This window comes from Gavia stellata, chromosome 11 (genome assembly GCF_030936135.1).
Source record: "Gavia stellata isolate bGavSte3 chromosome 11, bGavSte3.hap2, whole genome shotgun sequence".
Classification (NCBI taxonomy): domain Eukaryota; kingdom Metazoa; phylum Chordata; class Aves; order Gaviiformes; family Gaviidae; genus Gavia; species Gavia stellata.
The window spans coordinates 5,689,420-5,708,470 of record NC_082604.1 but is presented as its reverse complement, the minus strand read 5'-3'; the positions used below and the strand labels follow the sequence as shown (position 1 = coordinate 5,708,470).

Genomic DNA, 19,051 nt, shown 5'->3' with positions numbered 1-19,051 from the left:
ATGCCCAGGCAGGGAAGGGACTATAGTGAAATGAGTAAACAGCACCATGACCATGTTTGGTTCAGAAGATATCAAAAGAATATCACATTGCTCAGTGCAGTCAGCTGCAATTTAATCCAACAGAGGGTGGACCTTTGGAAAAGGAAGACCAAAGCTGTTCCATCTCGGGAGATACTGCAAGTACAAGAGGGACCACTTGCGTCTACAAGGTTGAACCTAATTATTTGCCCAATAATCAGAAAACAATTTTCTTCTTAATCCATCCCAGTTGTCTGAAAGCGGGAGGGAGAAGAATGGCTTCTTCCCACATACAAATAGCCCACATGGAAGATGTGTCCTTGCCTGGGCCTTTCTGTGGGCAGTAGTCCAGTTAATGACTATCACTTTCATACTTAAAAGCACTGGTGAACAGGGAGAAAACAGCTCTCACCCTGCTTTTGATCTGATGTGAAGCATTTCACACTTGTATTTTTTTTCCTTGAACATTAAGAAGGGTGTTTAGCTCCTTATTCTAGAGTTTCCTACTGCCTGACATTCAAACATTGGCAGGAAATCAGGGGAAGGACAGAAAACAAGTCCAACTGGTTCACTCTTGCTTTCCAGGGTGAAGCACTGGGATAGGTAAACTAACATTCACCTGATACAATCTTGCAACTCATGGTGATAGGCTGGAAGGATTTTCCTGGCGACTCTGCAGGGCTTGGACTCTGACCTTGAGGCACTATTTTACAGCTAGCTGCAATGGGTTGAAAAGCTGAATTTCCATGAGAGCCAAAGGCAACTTTCTGTGTGGCTAATTTGGTGGGAGTCCGTTCTATCGAAGATGGCAGGGAATAAAACGTGGCATGTCTTTCGGTTTCAGCATTCCCAGGGAATCCTGATTAAAACAGGGAAAAGAAGAGAAATAGTTCTTAGGCTGAGACATCTAATTCCTTACTGTGCTTCTCTACACAAACAACTCAGGTACGACAAACACGCTCTCGAAGGAAGGAAAGCAACTGGTGGGCAGCGCTGAACGGGGAGAAAGTGGGGTAGGGGGTTCCTCCTGTGCAAGCCCGTTGGATTTGTCCCTCAACAGAAGAATAAAATGCTACCGTGCACAGCCTGTTCAGCTGTGGCAGGCGATCAGCCACTTCTTACACATTTTCTTGGAACGACCCTTCCACTGACCAAAAGCTGCTGGTAGCTTTGAGCGTCCTTGGTTAGGGCTCCACAGGTCTAAGGCTGGATCTCCTTCGCAGAGAATCTCACAGTGCATTTTTTGGAGTAAGCGCACAAAGAGACCACCTACTGCCTTTTGACCTGGGTTAAGGAATCCAATCTTATCTGATGGAGAAGGAGATCAGTTAACTTGGAGCTGATGAGAAAAGCTGTTGCCTGTCAAGTGTAAAAAAAAGGCAAGTTTACTTCCTTCCTGTTTGCTGCAGCACTGCTCACCTAAAGGTGCTGCATATCTTCCTGTTCGAATAAAAAGACTGTGCATTTAAAATTTGGTCCCGTTTCTCCTTTTTTGGCCACAAGAAAACACCGCATTTAAGCAATGGACATTCTTCTCAGTGAGCCAGGACACCGCCAGCGGCATTACAGCACCTACCAGAAAGCGCACCATGCCAGACACCAGCTTAAAGCCATTCAAACACAGGAGTGTCAGGATAAATCAAGAAAGGCATCAGACCATGTTGCATGCGACCGTATTTTGAAATATAAAGTTGCTGTTTCCAGCAAGTTTCTCACACTAAAATGTGCAAACGATGAGAGACACCCTTGTTTTTCATCCCAGTTAACCAAGGTCCATCATGTAAGCCTTGACACTGTTTATTTCAGAAAATAAAGCTAAATGCTAACAGAGGCACAGTTTCTCCTACTTCACACAGACTAAAAATCAGAACAGTGTGCCCAAGTGGCCAGCACTAGCTTGTTTCAGGCCATTCAAATAACCCTAAGGCATCAACTGCTGGCCCATTGCAACAGGCGCTGCATTTCCTGATCTTACAGGGGAAGGTGAGAATGAGACCGTGACATGCACAGATACCATTCCTCGGACAAGTGTACACTACGTCTTTTTCACTTTCTATTTTCAACACCACAGTTACGTAGTCATTTTTTTCTCCTGCAGTCAACTCATATTAGGCACCGATGTACATAACTGAACGCCACTAGACCAATTCCTTAAATCTACAGACAGTCCCCAAAACATTCAGAAACCCAAAAAACCCTCTGAAAACAGTCTGCCAGGAACAAAACTACAACTGCTATTCAACAACCTTTTTTACAACTACATCCACTGCATAAAGCCCCATAGTCACTAGGTTAAAGCAAAACAGAGCCCACTCAAAAACCAAATAAACCCTAACAATTTCTGAATTGCATTTCAGAGCGCATTGAGGAAATAATCATCTGGGGTGAGCAAGGAGCAGGTAGCACTGGCAACCTTTAAGCCAAAAGAGCAATTAAGAGGAGGTATCCAGGAGAGCTGAAGTTCCATGAACTCGAATTGCACCAATACCCATTCGCTTTACCTTTGTCCACAGAAGCATCTGGACTGGAGTCCCGCAACTGTTTAATCGGCGAAGAAGCTTTGACCGGTGCTGGGATACTCAATGGCAGTGGTAAAGATGTAGGGACGTCAGAAAGGTCAGACTCCGAAGACTGGGAGAAGAGATATTCCTCGCCAAGGGAATGCCGATGTAGCTCCACATCCACCACCTTCCGGAAATAGGAGAAAAGACGACATTAATATTTGGCAGTTAAGTAAATATATAAAAAGTGAAAACAACTACGCCTTTTTATTTTAATGTCTGGAAACCTCTCCCTCTCCTCCCCCCACCTCTGCATAAAACTTCCATTCGTTTCAGAGAGACTTCCCAGAGGTCCAGCGGCACCTGAGCTAAGACAAAAATCTTGCAACATTTAACTGCCACAGTAAACTAGCACATCTCTCAGTCCGTGGGGAAATCTGAATAGTGAACACTGTAAGGAATACAGAGCCCAGCTCCAAGCATCCCACTAAGGAAAGGACTGCATCCTCCCTTAGGGACAAGCACGAAACTACAGCTTGCCTTTTCTGCCTTTTTTGATAATGCCTTGAGAAACACACCACATTACCTACTCTTCAAAAGTGTTCTTTAATCACAGTAGTAGACATCTCAACGTTAATGTTTTCTCCACAGACTGAAAAGCGGAAGTAATGCAATTTCACCATAAAAATTTCCATTCACTACAGTACAACAACGGGAAAATAATACCAAAAAACCTTTACGGATATAGCAAACTATGAGTTATTAATTAATTTATTTTATTTTAAGAATTCATTTTCCATGAAGATACTGAATGTTGACAGACGCAGAAACTTAGAAGTACTTAATATACTGCAAAATTTCAGCAGGGTAGTTGGGTGATCCCTTAAAATTAAATTTTTAATGTATGAGATCTGCAGCACATCAGAATGCAAATCAAGACATTTGGTACCAGAAGCTCCACAAAGAAATAAAAATTAAAACTGTAGTACAAGTTCTTTATGAAAGAAGAACTGGAAACAGTCTCCCCTGAACTAGAACGGGGAAAAAAAGACAGTTGTCACGCACAGTGACAAGGTGTCATAATCATTTCATTTAACGAGAGCAAAATCTACATTCCAGAAGTTGTGAAATCAAATGGGTCTAACTCTGTTCTTAGTCCCGTGTATCTTTTTCCTTTTAAACATCCTTAATGGAATCAAAGTACAACATCCGTCCCACGACCCACTGACTCACCGTTTCTGCACCAAGTGTCTGCAGGCCTGTGTAGGTCCTGTCCAACTGGGTAAAACAATACAATATGTTTATGTTAACCAGGGAGAAGACATATATTAGCTAGAATTTACAATAAAATTTCTTTGAAAGGGGTTGAAACTACGTAAATTGAGCAGCAGCACATCAAATATTTTGAGGCCACAGGGTCAGGAATCTGCGTGCTCTGTGTAGCACCCTCTCTTCTGCAAAAAAGCCAACCACAACCCAAAGCCTACGCTAAAGTAGAAAGAAGCAAAAGAGCTGAAGGAGATGAGATTGTTGGGGAGATAAATCATAGAATGGTTTGGGCTGGAAAGGACCTTTAAAGGTCATCTAGTCCAACCCCCCTGCAATGAGTAGGGACATCTTCAACTAGATCAGGTTGCTTGGAGCCCCATCCAGCCTGACCTTGAATGTTTCCAGGGCTGGGGCAATTCTTATGTCCATCTAAGAGGAGCCTTTGAGGAGTGTCGTTTTTTATTCCTGAAGTCAATATAAGGAAATAATAATGAGAAAAAAATGAGAGAGATTTAAACTAACCAGCACAAAGGCTGTGTTTGCACTATACTTTTGATTAAGTAACTCTTCACACTGAGTATCAGCTGATGAAGAAGCAGAAAATCCCAGAGGCATCTATTAAGATACCTATAGAGAGAAGCTGGGTTTGACAGGTTCCCGGTGCCCCGGAGCTCAGGGGCAAACAGGCTCCCAGCCACGGAGGAAAGCTTAGCTCACTCACATCAATCACCTCACAGCCGCCCCAGGTTCAGCATGCAAACAGCAAAGATTTGCTGATTTGAGTTCTTGCGTGCCACAGACTGGCTCAGTTTTCTTCTGTAGGCTGGGCTTCCTTCGCTGCACAACATCCACCGTACTGTTACCAGTTTCTCCCCAAGTTATATCTCTCCAAATATATTTTACTCATCATCTGCATTAAATGTCCCTAAGTTCCAGGGGAACATTTCCAACCTTCTCTACTGTCTATATTTGGGGTTGCAATGAGGTTTCCACGTTAGCAGGAAATTCATTAATGCAGGCAGGATTTAAATAAAACTAATCATGCTGCTCAAAGGAACAGGAAACTAAACCAGCTCAGGACTTAATTCCACTAATGCTAAGGACTACTAATTAAAAGGAAAACAAGAGCAATGGCCTAGTTTTGCAGGACTGCTGCATACTATAAATCCTATTGAGTGTCACAGGACAGGTGAAGAAGTTGAAAAAGGAAGCTCTCTTCAAAAGGAAGAAGGAACGAACGGGGAATCTCAGCCCCTCCCTGCCCACTCTACAAACAGAGATAATCTCTACCTGACACGCGCAAGCGCTGAAGGAACAGAGGAGATACGGCAATCAGTTTACCAAAAGAAAGATAGCCCTGCAGCACCCTGTCAAGTTCAAGCCAGTAAGAGCATGATAAAAATCTCAAACTGCAGGGAAACAACCAGTAAATGCTTTGCTGATCTGAGCAGAATCAGTTCCAGCTCCTGCAAGGCTGGGTTCTTTGGCTACGGCATTGCCTCCAATATAGCCCAGGTAAGAGGCTTTCCTGGATCTTTTTTGATTCTCCAGCTCAACTATTCATGTGCAAATAACCAGCAGGACATACACACGACAGAGAGAGGCAGAAGCACACGCACAAGCAAAGCCTCTTCTAGATTGTGCAGGACAGCTCATTTAATTGCCTCTCTCTCAAATATTTTGTTCAAATACCTTCAAATTGTGTATGATATCGATCCTCTTGTTCTGGCTATCCTTGAAGTGTATCTGGACTCTCACAGGGAATTCTCCCCAGCCTCTCCTAGTCAGGTGAAATGGAGGTTCTCTGGAAACAAATGGTGATTCACATTTTGGATGCAGAAGTGGTATAGCTTTCACCTACCTCTTTTTCAGAAAGCCAAAGGCTGCTTTTCTAACTGACAACTAAAGCTATCTTCAGACCCGCTCTTCACCACAGAGAGAATGCAATCACAGAAATGAGAATTTTATGGCTTTGGACAGCTGAAAACATACTTTTATTTTGCACAAGGGGACAGGGAAGAAAATGGTAATAACACTGTTGGATGAGAGAACACGGGAAACAAGTGTCTTTGGGGAAAAAAAAAAAAAAGGCTGTGTAATGCCAAATGAAAAATACTTGTTTCAAAAAAACCCCCAGTCCTAGGATACAGCTGCAAGGTGAGTTTTCAATGCAGCATTTTGCAATCACTTTCTGCTATTCCCTATTTAGTAGCACGAAGGCACAGGCTTCATATAACGCCAAGAGAAAAACATACAGACAACAAGGAAAAGCTAACTCAACCACTGTCATTCTCCAAGCTGAAAAGGAGGGCATATTTATCTCTAACATTTACAGTTACTTTGTTGGTATTTCAGATTGTTGTTATTGTAAATCCCAAATGTAGTTTTGCAACGACCCCGCTCATTTCATTAGGGTCACAGCTTTGACTACGGGTCTGGGAGAGGACAGAGAAGCTGCGCTGTTTCTGTAGCACCAACACCATTACACTGATGGGAAATCCCTTGAAGCATGCAGCCAACGCCACTGATCTCACTACAGTAGAGAAATATTTGGGAGAGGGATAAAACTTCTTGCCCAAATGCACATGTATCATTAAAACTAAGGGCAAAAGAGCTTTCTGAGACTCCTCTTTCTCTTCCTCACTGGATGCGGTGGGAGGTAGAGAACACCTCTTTCAACAACAGAAGTCTAACCTGCACAGCAGACAGTGTAACACATACAGGAGATGCACAAACTCACACAAGTAACATGAAATGCAACAATTAAATGCTTTTTTTCAGTAGGAAAATCCAAAAAACTGCTCGGCACGTTTGCTACATAGAAACTAATTTATTTTTACTATTATTTTGGAGTAAGTCAAGCCAAGCCAGAGGTTAAAGACAGACATGGAATACAAAACCAGGAAAAGAAGTTGCTAACTTTCTAAGAAACTTGACATATAAGCCTGGCAAGCATAAAGACTGGAATAACGACTGGAATAATTCCTTATTACCTCACTTCTACCAGGTCATTAGGTTTGTAACTGGGATGGAGGAAGAACCAAACTTTCTTGACAAAATGATTTATGCTGGGTTCTCTCCGAGAGCCTCGGACATACACCATCCATTTATGGGTCGACTGATCATTTTCTTCTCTCTTGTCAGGGGGAATGTACCTGGCAAAGAAATTAAAAAACAAACACAAGATAAAAATCCCAAATAGATGAATATCACAAAAAGTATTTTGGGAAAGATTAGGCAAAAAAATCAGAGATGGTAAAAATGCCTATGTGCACCTTGCGCCCTGTACGGTTCTGCTCATTATTCCTTACTCTGATGGTTCATCCAGCTCTTCAGAAGAACTCCAGAAACAGATACAGGTCCCATAATCTACTCTATGCTTCCAATACATGTCCTCAACTTTAGTGCACAACTGCCATATGAAATCTGACCATTTAAATATTTACTTCTTAATTAGGCTTAATTTTAACATTCTACCACTGTCAAATCCCCTTCCCCCTCTTTTCTGAGATACCAAGAAGTCAAATCACTCCAGATCACAACATCAGCAACTCTGCTATCATATACACAAAAAACAACAATTCTTATAAATTTTTAAGATGCTTCTTAGTCAATACTTGGTTCCGGGTCCAGGCTTAGGGTGATTTTCAAGATGCATTTCGAACACCATAAGTCTCATCAGCAAATGTTTGCTACTTTCTGTGCAAGAGGAAAAGACCGACTTGAGCAGGGCGAGGGTGGAGAGTCAAAACCTGGGCTTGTCCATAGTTTCCTAAAATGAATGCCTTTCTTCAGTAATTCCCTCAAAGTTCAAAAGGTATGTATATTTACCTGCTTTAATTTTTGGGGGGGAAAAAATTATAAATAAAAACTGTACAAATTAATTTCTTCAGACTATGCTGAACTTTCATAAATTTCCTCGTTCTGCTGGTTTGTTTGGGGGTTTTTTGTTGTTTAAAAAAACCACGTTGTCCCTATGGACCCGCTGAATTAACCATTAGGACAACTTGCTTTTCCAAATTTTCATGGAAAAATTTGGGATTTCTAACTGGTCAGAAAAGGCTGAACGACTCCCCTTGAAAGAAACAGATCCTAAAACCTCCATATATATATATACACGCATATATATATATAAAAAAAACCCCAACTACTAAAACACCTGTTCCTCCCACAAAAAACCTCATGCAGATACTTGAGGAGGGAAGCCTTGGGTACAGTGATTATTCAAGGGCAATACCTCACATTGTGACAGCCTAGCATTTTTATTTGTCTCCTAATTTTAACCTCCTATTCCATTTGATCCTGAAATAAAGGCCCATCCCTCAGACTCTGGATACTAACTTGGAGACGTTGCCAACCACAATCGTTTTCTTCACATAAAGCCGTGAAGTCTCATCATTTGACAGTCCGGCATTTCGTTGTCCTGGTTTTTGAGAGCTTGAAACACCCGAACTGTCCTGAGGGTAGGGGAAGAAAAAAAAGGCAAACAAAAAAACCAAACATTCCTCTTAAACATCATTTCGTTTGGTGCTAAAAAAGTAAGGTGTTGTTAAAAAAAGTAAACCTGCGTAGTTAAATGAGAGACTAACAATGAATCATCCCTAAAAATACTTAAATTGCTATCTAGGCACGTTTAAGCAACTCAGGCATGCAACAATGATATACTACCTAGCCAAGCGTACACTGCGTGGCTTAACTGAGCGTACATCATGCGACATACCACGGATCTGAGCCATGATTTCAGCTTGGGTTTCAAAAGCACTGCCACTGCACTATCTGAAAAAAAATCAAGCATTGCTAGAGTGGCATTATGTTGGTCACTAACCAGAAACAAAGCTAAATCTCCCATGAGCGGCTTCTGAAAATCTAAATCTTTCTCATTCCCGGCCTCTGCTGCTTTGAGGGACTCCAGCATTGCTTCAGGGCTTGAGACAAGAATTCAGCTCCAACTCAACAGGGATAGCAGTCAGCCATACCACGTCACTGACATCTAGATAAGCCTACAAATCCACTGCAATTCTTGGGCATAATGAATCCAACCTAAGCAACCTTGTAACATAACCTCAGCTATTAAGCAGTGGCCAAGACTCCCTGGTAAAATGATGACATGACCGCCCACGGTGCCAATGTAGGCTGCAGTGTCATTTGCACAGGAATGAGAGGCTTTTCTACGACTCTGTTGCACAAAGTGGCTGTCCAGAGAATAAAGGACTGCCATCCTCTCTTGAACAATGGAGTTGGTGCTGCAGCTTCCTGGAGCATACTCCACTGAGCATTCGTCAGATGAGGGTCACCGTGGGGAGCAGTGAATTCACCAGGAACCGCTACACCTCCTCTGTTAAGTCAGTGACGCCCCAAACTGGAGCAAGGAGCCACAGAAGGCTGGGATGGCTCCTGCTCCTCATCATTCCCTCAGCCACCTCTGGGCCACAGGCTGCGTTGGTCAAAGATGTACCAACATGCTACACCCAAGCAATACAACTGCTCCATCAACGCCCTCAGTGCAGAAACAAGTTATATTGGTCCGGTGGTTTACGATATGCAATATATAATGTGGACCCACCTATATCTGCCTTCTGCTATGGACCCTAGGCAGGGTTTCAGCAAACTGCAGCCCTGTTATCGAGGGTGTCATGCTATTTAACGGAGGCAGAATCATTGCTCTTTCTGCCATGTATTATTGCAACTTGTTCAGTTGCAGAACATAGTCATACGCAATGATATACCCATCCCCAGTCTGGGTTAGAGGCTGTACTCCTCCGACAGGCCTGACAACTTAAAGGAACTGGAAGAAAACTGAGGAGTTTCATCTCACCTAGCAAGCTGCATTTCACCTGCAGCCAGCGAGAGAGCCTCCCCGGTGGAGCTAACTGCAGCCCACAGGTGAAGCATTTCTGTAGCTGCACAGCGAGCCATCAAGGGAATGGATCCAGGTCAGAAACAACCCAGAAAAAAGTATGGGGGAACAATGAAAGAAGGTATTTTTAACCTGGGTCAATCTGCTTCAGTTAAGCCAACAGTGACATTAGCACAACAGCAAGCAGTGTCACCAAGAGAAAAACAACCCAAACTACGCACCCAGGCTCTAGCAGCTCACACTCCCAGGGTGAGCTAATCCACCAGCGTCACTGTGTTTTCTCCACAGGCTGCTGAGGAGGCCAAACCTCAAACTCCAGTGGTTCAACCACTCTAAGCAATGCAGTCCCCATGGGCACCCAGGGCCAGACGGCAGCATTGCTTCTTAAAAACACTGCTGGGAATGACACATCTTGCTCTTCTCTGCAGGCTCTACCCTTCCTGACCTGCCTTCCATCTGCACAGCAAAACCCTTTGCTCAAGCTGTGAAACACCTCCTTCCTACCAACTGAGACAGCGGCAGATAGCTGGGCTAACACGAACACTATCACCGCTGCCTGGCTGACCTCTCTGTTGGGCAAGACTGAGTTAAGAGGAGTTACCCAAGTTACATACACTTCAGTTAGCCTTACAGCAAAGCCAGGCTGAGAGAGTGGGAGCAAGCAGTTGGAGAGCGTAAGAAACAGATCTTCAGCAAGGCGAGTGAAAACATGAAGAGCTCCTGGTGCCAGCACTGAGTCCAGAGAGAGCACACACCTCCAACAACTTGACCACCACTCGAGTTTTACTTTACCCGGCCAGTATTTCTGCTCTGTCTCTGGTCCATGCTGTTTGTCAGCCGCTCGTCTGTGTCCAAGTTGCCATTGTCTTTGTCCAGGAGAAAGTCATTGTGCTGAGAGAGCGAGTCGCTCTCGGAGTGGTTGGCAGATGGAGTGTCTGAGCCCTGGTTAGCTGGAGACGATGATCTAGAGGGCGATTCCAAGAATTTCTTGATTGAAGGGTGATTAAGAATTGTTGCATCACATGACCTGGTCCCCTGCAACAAAGAGGTCAGGCAGATCTGGTCACTATTTCCCTGCAGCCCAGATAAAAACGAAGCTGCGCCAGAAGAGAAAAAAAATCAACGTATGAAGAAAGAGCAAATATTTAATCAGCTGCCCGGCAGGAAAAACATATGCCACAGAAGATAAAAGCTTAAAAACAGTTCTACAGAAACAGCACCCCAAACTGAATCTGTTCCTTTAGACCTTCTGATCTCAGAAACCCACCTGGTTTTGGAAAGGAGGACTCCCCATACTACCATAACCTTTACAACTCCCGTTGCTCAACTCCACTTCAGTGAGGGAAAAACAAGCCGGACCTTTTTGTTTTTAGACCCCTCCAAGTCTTCTGGAAATCACAATAGGAAAACAGGAATAGAAGTGCAAGCCCTTGCTTGGAACATAAATTCTCACAGTACCAGAGTGAAACCCAGGTTTTCAGCACCCATCTACAGCTCTCAAAATCAGCTCAGATCTTTACTGGAAATTAGATAAACTCCCTGAATTGAAACGATGGTAACTAAAATACAATGGTAACTAAAATACCTGACATGCAGTTCACTACCAGTTTAATCAGGAGTCTGCATTCAGCCTCAGTGTGAGTCACGAACATCCTGGCGTTACCAGCACATTAAGGACAGAGTGCTCAGAACTGGGCTTTAACTAGTAGGGTGGTTGTGGTTTTTTGGGTTTGGGGATTTTTTTTTTGTGAACTTTTAATCTCTTTATGATATCTCCTTGATTTACCTCCTGCTTTACTGCTGCCATCAGTCCGTTCACCAAACCATTAACAGACTGGCTGCCAGGGTAAAGGAAGGATGGTTTCATGGCACTGCCCGAGACTCAAGAAATCTTGATTTTTAGTTTGTTCCCCGCCCCGAGAAGTTTCAAAACCCATCTGCTTCCATTCTCCTCCTGTGAAATGGGAAAACATGTTCCCCACTTTTCAGGGCTCTGCAAGGACAAACTGTACAGTGTGTGAGAAGCAAGGTGCTCTCATGCAAGAGCTGATGAAAAAAACCACAGAGTATTTCAGAAACCAGAATCAAGTGCTGCTGAACAACTTCTCAACTGCTTAACGAAGAAGACTCATCTTTGCCAAGTACCTGAGGCCCAGCTGATGATGCACAGGTCACCTCTCCCACTGCCACCCCATTTGCAGTTCGTATTCCACCATTTCAGAAAACCACGTCTCAAAACCAATACATATCCTCCTTAGCAAATATTCCCTAAAGTCCTATTATTCCCAAAGTAATTTTTACCTCTCCAGCTTTAAGGAGACCAGCAGATGCGTAATAGTTAGCCACAATACAGGCACGCAGCTTATCCATCATCCTTCTTGCTTCAATCAGGCGCTATGAAAAGAAGAGGCAACATATAGTTATGGATAACCACTGCAGCAATCCCCCAAACCCTGATACACCAGGATCTTATTTATTTTAAGAACAAAACCTTTATACCTGATCTATAACTTCAATTTCATGTTCTTTACTCTTCATTTCGACTGCAAACTGTTCTTTTATAATTGTCTCAATCTTCTGCACAGCAACATCTCGAGCTGTACAAGGCCACACATGGAAAATAAAGAAGAAAGAAGTATTTATGTTTCTATTTTTGAGGCTCTACTTGAAAAAATAAAGATCATTACGGAGTGAGAAGTGAAGGGATAATAAGTTCAGCACACACAAAAAAAGGGAAGGATCATTTTTCTGCAAAAGAAAGCAATTTGTCTTAACAAAACACACATGTATCTTTAAAAGCTAGTTTATGTGGAGGGCTGTTTTTCCCTTTTTAGGTCTGAGATGACAAATAACAGAAGATGGGAAGAACAGGACCAGTTTGTTTACTTCTGTCTCAGTAAAGCTGTAAACACTAAAAGGAAAACTCAGATGTGCTACAGCCAAGTGCAGTTACCGCTGCGATTGCGCAGGAGTTTGCTGGAACACTACGTACATTTTTCTGCTCTCTTTGGCCTGATTCATATCCAGGAAATTTACACCACATCATGCAGCAATAATAAGGCAAACTAATACTTTATAAGTTTAGCACTGGCATGAAGTGCAGCCTGCTCTGGAGTGCCTACAAGCCTTTTATTACCCACAAAGGAAACTACATTATCGAAAGCTGGTCTACCTCTTACAAAATCCTCTTCCAGCACAGCAGTCAAAAAATTTTAGCCTTTCAGCAGGAGTTTATTGACCTTGGTGGAAACCATGTAGTTTAGTATTTCAAACTCTGCAAATACCTTACTGCAAATTAGTGGCTAAGAACGAAATTGGCATCTTATTGTGTTTTTCTAGAACACGTATAAACACAGATGTAGAGCAAAAAGAATTATTCTTCTACCAGAGGCTTGAAATACTGCCCTTCCTTTATTGCCATCTCCATTATATCAGGGGGGTTCATACAACATCTGTTTTTACCAAGTTCTAAGCAAGAACTTGGAAAAGCAGGAATTGTACTTCTAGAAGAAAGCCTGGAAAAGGTCCTCCAGCCCAAGTCAGAAGCAGATCAGAGAAACAGCCTGGGTTCCTCTGAAAAAACTCTCACAACATTGTTCCTACGTGGACTAGGAGGCAACAGCACCAAGACTTTGTTCTGAGCTTCAGAGGAAGCATTTGTTTTACCAAAGGGTACATATCTGTTTGAAGAGGTTTCTAATATCTCGATAAAAAGAGTAAAGAAATCAAAATCGAGTCAAAACTTTGCTGGTATGTTCCAGCTAGCATACAGAATTTCACCGTCTGATCAGGTACCTACAACAGGAGTAACACAACTGAGGCTTCTATTTGCAACAGGGGTATCCTAAGTATTTTTACTTATTTCCAGATACCCATGTGTATATATGTATATTCTAGCATCAGAAATAGTTCAAGCCTACATTAAACAGAATTATGGTTGAATCTGTATGAATAATGCAAAATTAAAAAACAGAGGGATGTAATTTTCCTCCAGCCATGAACACCATGCCTAGGAAATTCATATGTAAGGCTTAACACTTAAAATAAACCTAAACAGATTAAGGTATGAGACGTGCAGTTCAGACAGGGACAACTGCATCTCTTCCCAAGACTGATGCCATGCAACACCAGCATTATGACAATTAAAGCACTTAAGGATTTGTGGTTATATTACAGAGGCTTTTAAGAACACTTGATTTTCATATTTTTTCCCAGCTTAGCATCAACCACAGTCCTTAATTAAGATCATGTTAGTGAAATTTGTATACTTAAGGAATTCTTGTATTGAAAGTTGGAGATCTTCCATAAGAGGAAGAAAGCAGCCAGTCTGGAGGAATCACCTGAACAGCAAGTTCACTTTGGCAAGGACAGTTTTCCAAGGCCCTGAGACCTTGCCTGCTAACTATTAAGACCTTCTGCGAAGTTGCTTTAGAAGCAGATTAAAAACCCGTCTGCAGTCCCCAGGACACTCCACCACAGAGGGTGGCAACTTCTGGCAGCCAGGCAGGGCAGGCAGCTGGGAGCGCTGACATTCTTCTGCCGTGGCCAGCTCCACTGCCAGGGTCCCTAATGGACCTGGCAGACAGGACCTGCCCAGCAGCACACTGAGCCCAGAGTTCAGACTCCCCAGACTTGTCCAGCTGTATGCCGTCCTCCAAAACATCACCCTTGAAGCCATCATCTGTCCCGCTCCAACTGGCAGCTCCAGCATCCTGCTCTGTCCCTGGATCTTCTTCACAGCCCACAGCCAGCTTCGGTTTTCTCATCTCCCTGTTTGTCAGCTCCTCCTATCGCGATCCTCTCACTAGCCGTGCTGTGCCAAAAATCACTAGTCTACTCCCTGTCCCAGGGGCAAGAAGCTCTACTCTCATTTGCCCAGAGACGACTGCAACCTGTCCTAGGCACCCAGCCAACAGGCTGGCTCCCAAAGCAAGCATATCCGAGCGTGCCAAATGCAAACCTACTCATCCAGCTACTCTCTCCACTACGCTTCTTTACCCACCTCTCCTTCAGTTGGGTAGCTGCTCCTCCTCCTCCCTTGCATCTTTCAAAGCCGCTTCCTTCTCCCTAACTTACCCCTTCTACACTGCTCCATTTCACTTTATCTGCCTACTCATACAAACATTTGTCATCTTCCAAGAGCCAGTCTACCTACTGCAGGGTCGTGGATTTCTTTTACCCCTGCCGCAATGTCAGGGATTTCTTCCCTCCCTCCCATGCTGTACTGGAACTTGCATCCCCCAAAATGTAAACAAACTGCCCATCTGTCTGGAAGCAGACTTCAACTGCAAAACAGATGCACAGGCTGGAGCACATCTCAGCATGGGTAACTGCTGGGAAGATGCACTGGGAAATACTTCAGCAAGCACAGGGGCCAAAGTGCACGGCTGGGGCCCTGGAGAGGTTGTGCTCTGGACGCTATCATGCGCCAAAGCCTGGATCCTCACTCCTTACCGAAGCTCGGTTCAGCTAGCAGGTAGGAATGGCTCCATGTAGGACAATCACATCTTCGTTTGGCCATACAGAGGTGTGCCAAGCTCCCTCGCTCAGTGTCTGCCCTTTGACCCCGTCGCTCCTACCCCGGTCCTTTCCTGACCCGCCTGCAGACAGCACACCCGGCCACAGCATTTCTAATTCCACTCGGGAGAAGATCCCTTCAGTTCAGACAGCTCCTACCTGACTGTTCGGCCGCTTTGTGACGCTTGTTGGGATGCGTGACGGTGATCTCCTCGTAGTCAGGGTCCTTCTCTGCGATCACTCTCTTGATCCCAGACATGTTCTCTCCACTGCTCCACCGAGAGGAAACACAACAGCATTAACGTCGCCCGCAGCGACCTTCGGGGCAGGCTCCAAGCCTCCTCCCGCGGGCCTGGCAGTCACCACGGGGGCCTCCAAGGAGCTGGGACACCTCCTTCCCCAGTCGCTACAGATCAACCCACAGCCGCAGAGCTCAGCGTTGCCCCGCTCTGTGCGGCCCGGGAGCTCCAGCTGCCTCCCGCTGGCGGCGGCTGACCACGGCCCGCGCCCACAGCCACGGCGGCGCGGCAGCGGCCAGCCACGGCCCGCCGAAGGACCGGGGGCAGCCCCCTGCGCCCCGCCGCCCGCGAGGGCTGCGCCGGGAGCCGGAGGACGCCCAGGCGCGGTCTGACGGCGACCTCAGGAGAGCGAGCCGCCTTTCCCGCGGCACAGGCACCGCCACCTCCGGCCTGCGGCACGCGCTCGGGGGCGGGGGGGGGGGAACGGGAGCCCCCACGACCCGCACCCCCGGCGGGCGGGGAGACACCGCGACCCGGCCCGCGGGGCCAGCCACGCGCAGGTGCCTCGGCACCAACCCGCGGCCCCGCGGGGCTGCCGGGCGTCCCCTCCGCGGGACAACCCCTCTGCGGGACACCCCCACCGCGGGACACCCCCCACCGCGGGACACCCCCCACCGCGCCGGGCGCGCGCCCTCCTCCCCCCTCAGGAAAGCCGCTTAACCCGAACGGCGACCCTTCCCGGGGGAAGGGGCAGCGCCTCCCACCGCCTGCGCGACCCCTCTGAGGCGGGGGGCGGCGGGCGCAGCACGGCCCGCCCGTGCCCAGGAGGGACCCGGAGGCGCGAGGCAAAGCCGAGGCCGCGCCCGGCGCGGCGCTCCGCGGAGCCGCGCGGCTGCAGAGCCGGGCCGGGCCGGGCCCGGGCGGGGGCGGGACGCCCCGGGGCGCTGGGAGCGGGGCGGGGCCCGAGCGGCCGGGCCCACGTGCGCGGCCGGCGCCGCTCCCCTCCCCCCGCCCGCGCACACAAAGCCGCCGCCGCCGCCGCGGCGGCCGCGCGCTCCTCCCCCTCCCCCGCCCGCCCCGCCGCTCACCCGCGCTCCGCTGCGCGCCGCCCGGCCGCGCCGCCGCCTGCACCGGCCGCCCCCGCCCGCCGCCCCGGGGCGCTCAGCGCCGGCCCCTGCCGCCCCGTCCCGCCGCCGCCGCCACCAGCCGCGCCGCCGCCGCCATGAGCGCAGGGCCGTGCGCCTGGCTGCCCGTCAGCGGCTGGGGCGGGGCCCGCGCAGGCGGACAGCGGCGAAGGGGCGGGACGGGGCCCGCCGACCGCCCCGGGGGGCCCCCGCACCTGCCGCCGCGGGCAGGTGCCGCCTGGCCGGGAGGCGGAGGGCCGGCCCTCAGCCCCCCGGCCCCGTCCCCGAGTGAAGGAGGCCAGGAGGGAGCGGGGGAGCGCGGACGGTCCCTCAGGCGGAGGCGGCCGAACCGGGGTGGCCGCCGCTGGGGAGGCCGTGCCGCGCCGCTCCCAGCCTGGGTGCGGAGGCAGCGAGCGGATGGCGGGCAGTTATTTACCCTCAACAGCGGGAGGAACCCGAGATTAGCGACGCTGTAACGTTTCTGTCCAGATGTATTAAGGTATTGGCCTAATCCTGACTGACTGGGTGAAACGACCTTATTTTAATAGGTAATAAAATTTGAGGAAGACATTTCAATACAGAAGATGGTCAGTGAAAGGAGGACGATTAGCCAAAATAAACCCCGAGAAATGAGGCGTGGGCCGGCTGAGGTGCAGGATACCAACAGTCTGCAACAAGTGCGCAGGAGCACCGGGTGCCCCCCGAGCGGGATGGCGGCCCTGGCCGCCCTTACCTGTTGTGCACACGAGGTCTGCTGGACGGAGTTTTTGCACCGATCTCACTGAAATTAGGCTTTAAAAAATCTCACACCATACTTACTACTCGCTGTATTGCAGAGTCTCTCAAACCCGAGCTAAAATTGTTCAAATTAGTGTAGTTAATACCACGGTTTGTGTTTGGTTTTGGCCAGGCTGTGATACCTCTGCAGGTGCGGCTAATGGCAAATAGTGGTTTGGTCTGTGGTAGTCCCACGGTTCATGCAGTGAGCTGCTAACCAGCATAAATTAATGTTCTGCTCATACATGTGTTTGCAGACTTATGAGGGCACTAATTAGCAAGCATATGCTGAATGTTCAAAGCTTCGCCCTTGAAGTCCTCTTTCTTTCTGATTTCAGGACCACTACTACAACGGCTTTCTGACTTCTTACCAAGGAACAAATGTGAACTATGGCAAATCGACGGATGCTGTTCTTATACTCAAATTTGTATCGAGCTCATCAGGAAAAGTATGTATATAATGTAGTTCAATTTTATTTTCTTCCTTTTTCCTGCTTAATGGGGAGAGGAAGAAGAGGCTGTTGTTAAAATATTGCCACCAGTTGACAATGTTTAAGACTTGAAATACCTTAAGATGGGCTTCCGGCCCTCAAAAATATTTCCATTGCTTTACAGTCTGTGGATTCCCTTTCAGGCAGCGTTACTTCTTTCAGGAAAGCACACTTCTGCAAGCATTGAACTTGGTCGTAACTTACTTTTGGCATCACAGCAAGAGCCGCTTGGTTGCTGTAAATGAGCCTGACCACACTGTAGAACTGTGGCAGACACTGTTGGCTTGCCATATTTTATTTCATGTTAGTAGGTATTTGAAAACCACTACGTATCTCAACACATAGACTCTCATCCCTGCGGGGGTAGGATCAAAACTCTTGAAACTAGCGCAGCTACTTTAGTTTTCTGCAGGTCAAAGCTGCAGCAGTGTCATCATCTCCGTTCAAGTAAGTTATATTAAAATGCAGAATGTCTGGCACCATTTATACAAAAAACTTCTCTCTCTTTATAGTTATTTCTCTGTGTCAGAGATACACAGAGTACATTGAATATCAGGGCCTCAGGGCCTTGGGCTTTATTTTGGTACATCCAGAACACCCCACATCTGAACACACCATCCAGGGAATAGATTTGTGGTACAAATTAGATCTCAGTGGCTACAGGGCAAAGCTATGGAAGCTGTACTCGTTTGCCACAATGATTAAAATAAATGTTTTTGGGAAGAAGGCAAGACTAGGATGACATGAAGGGCAAGTTCTTAGTCTAAGATCCAGAACGCACATTATAGAGGAAGCCAGGAGCACAGCTAGTATTCTACTTGAAAATACATGAAAGATGGATGTAATCCACAAAAAATGGGGTATTAAGCCAAATACTTTGTTATCAGTTCAGCTGCTGTAGTACCACCCCATCACAGTCTGAACCCTGACCCTGCCATCTGCAGGTGGGACCTCGAGATGGCCAAGTAGCTAATTTTAGGAGAATAAACTTTCTATATGAGTCTTTCCAACCTGTATTGCTGCCAGTCACCTCCCTAGTATTACATTACCTTTTCCTCATTTCCCATCCTGGTTTTGTCTTCCAAGTCCACTCACATCCTTTTCAAACCACTGCAATACCCACGACTAACCAGTATTTCACATCCCACCTCTGTGCTTCATCATTTTTCCAGTTTTCTTTCCAAGTTTCATCTTTCGCACAGCGTCCAGCTTGCCTTTATTAATGCCAATAGTAAGTTCCATGATGAGGACAGAAGAA

At 46.8% G+C, this 19,051-nt stretch overlaps 1 protein-coding gene across 1 annotated transcript in view; it reads right to left on the bottom strand.

Moving 5' to 3' along the window:
• YEATS2 (YEATS domain containing 2) overlaps nt 1-15,421 on the bottom strand; it is a 48,615-nt gene extending 33,194 nt beyond the window's left edge. Inside the window, exons 1-11 of the mRNA XM_059822479.1 lie at nt 15,322-15,421; nt 12,145-12,242; nt 11,947-12,039; nt 10,438-10,680; nt 8,130-8,245; nt 6,782-6,943; nt 5,481-5,592; nt 3,753-3,797; nt 2,520-2,706; nt 1,619-1,621; nt 638-877 (exon numbers count right to left, since the gene is read on the bottom strand). Of these exons, the coding sequence (XP_059678462.1) occupies nt 638-877; nt 1,619-1,621; nt 2,520-2,706; nt 3,753-3,797; nt 5,481-5,592; nt 6,782-6,943; nt 8,130-8,245; nt 10,438-10,680; nt 11,947-12,039; nt 12,145-12,242; nt 15,322-15,421 (1,399 nt within the window). The remainder of the gene's footprint in view (nt 1-637; nt 878-1,618; nt 1,622-2,519; nt 2,707-3,752; nt 3,798-5,480; nt 5,593-6,781; nt 6,944-8,129; nt 8,246-10,437; nt 10,681-11,946; nt 12,040-12,144; nt 12,243-15,321) is intronic.
• Nucleotides 15,422-19,051: the final 3,630 nt, after the last annotated feature.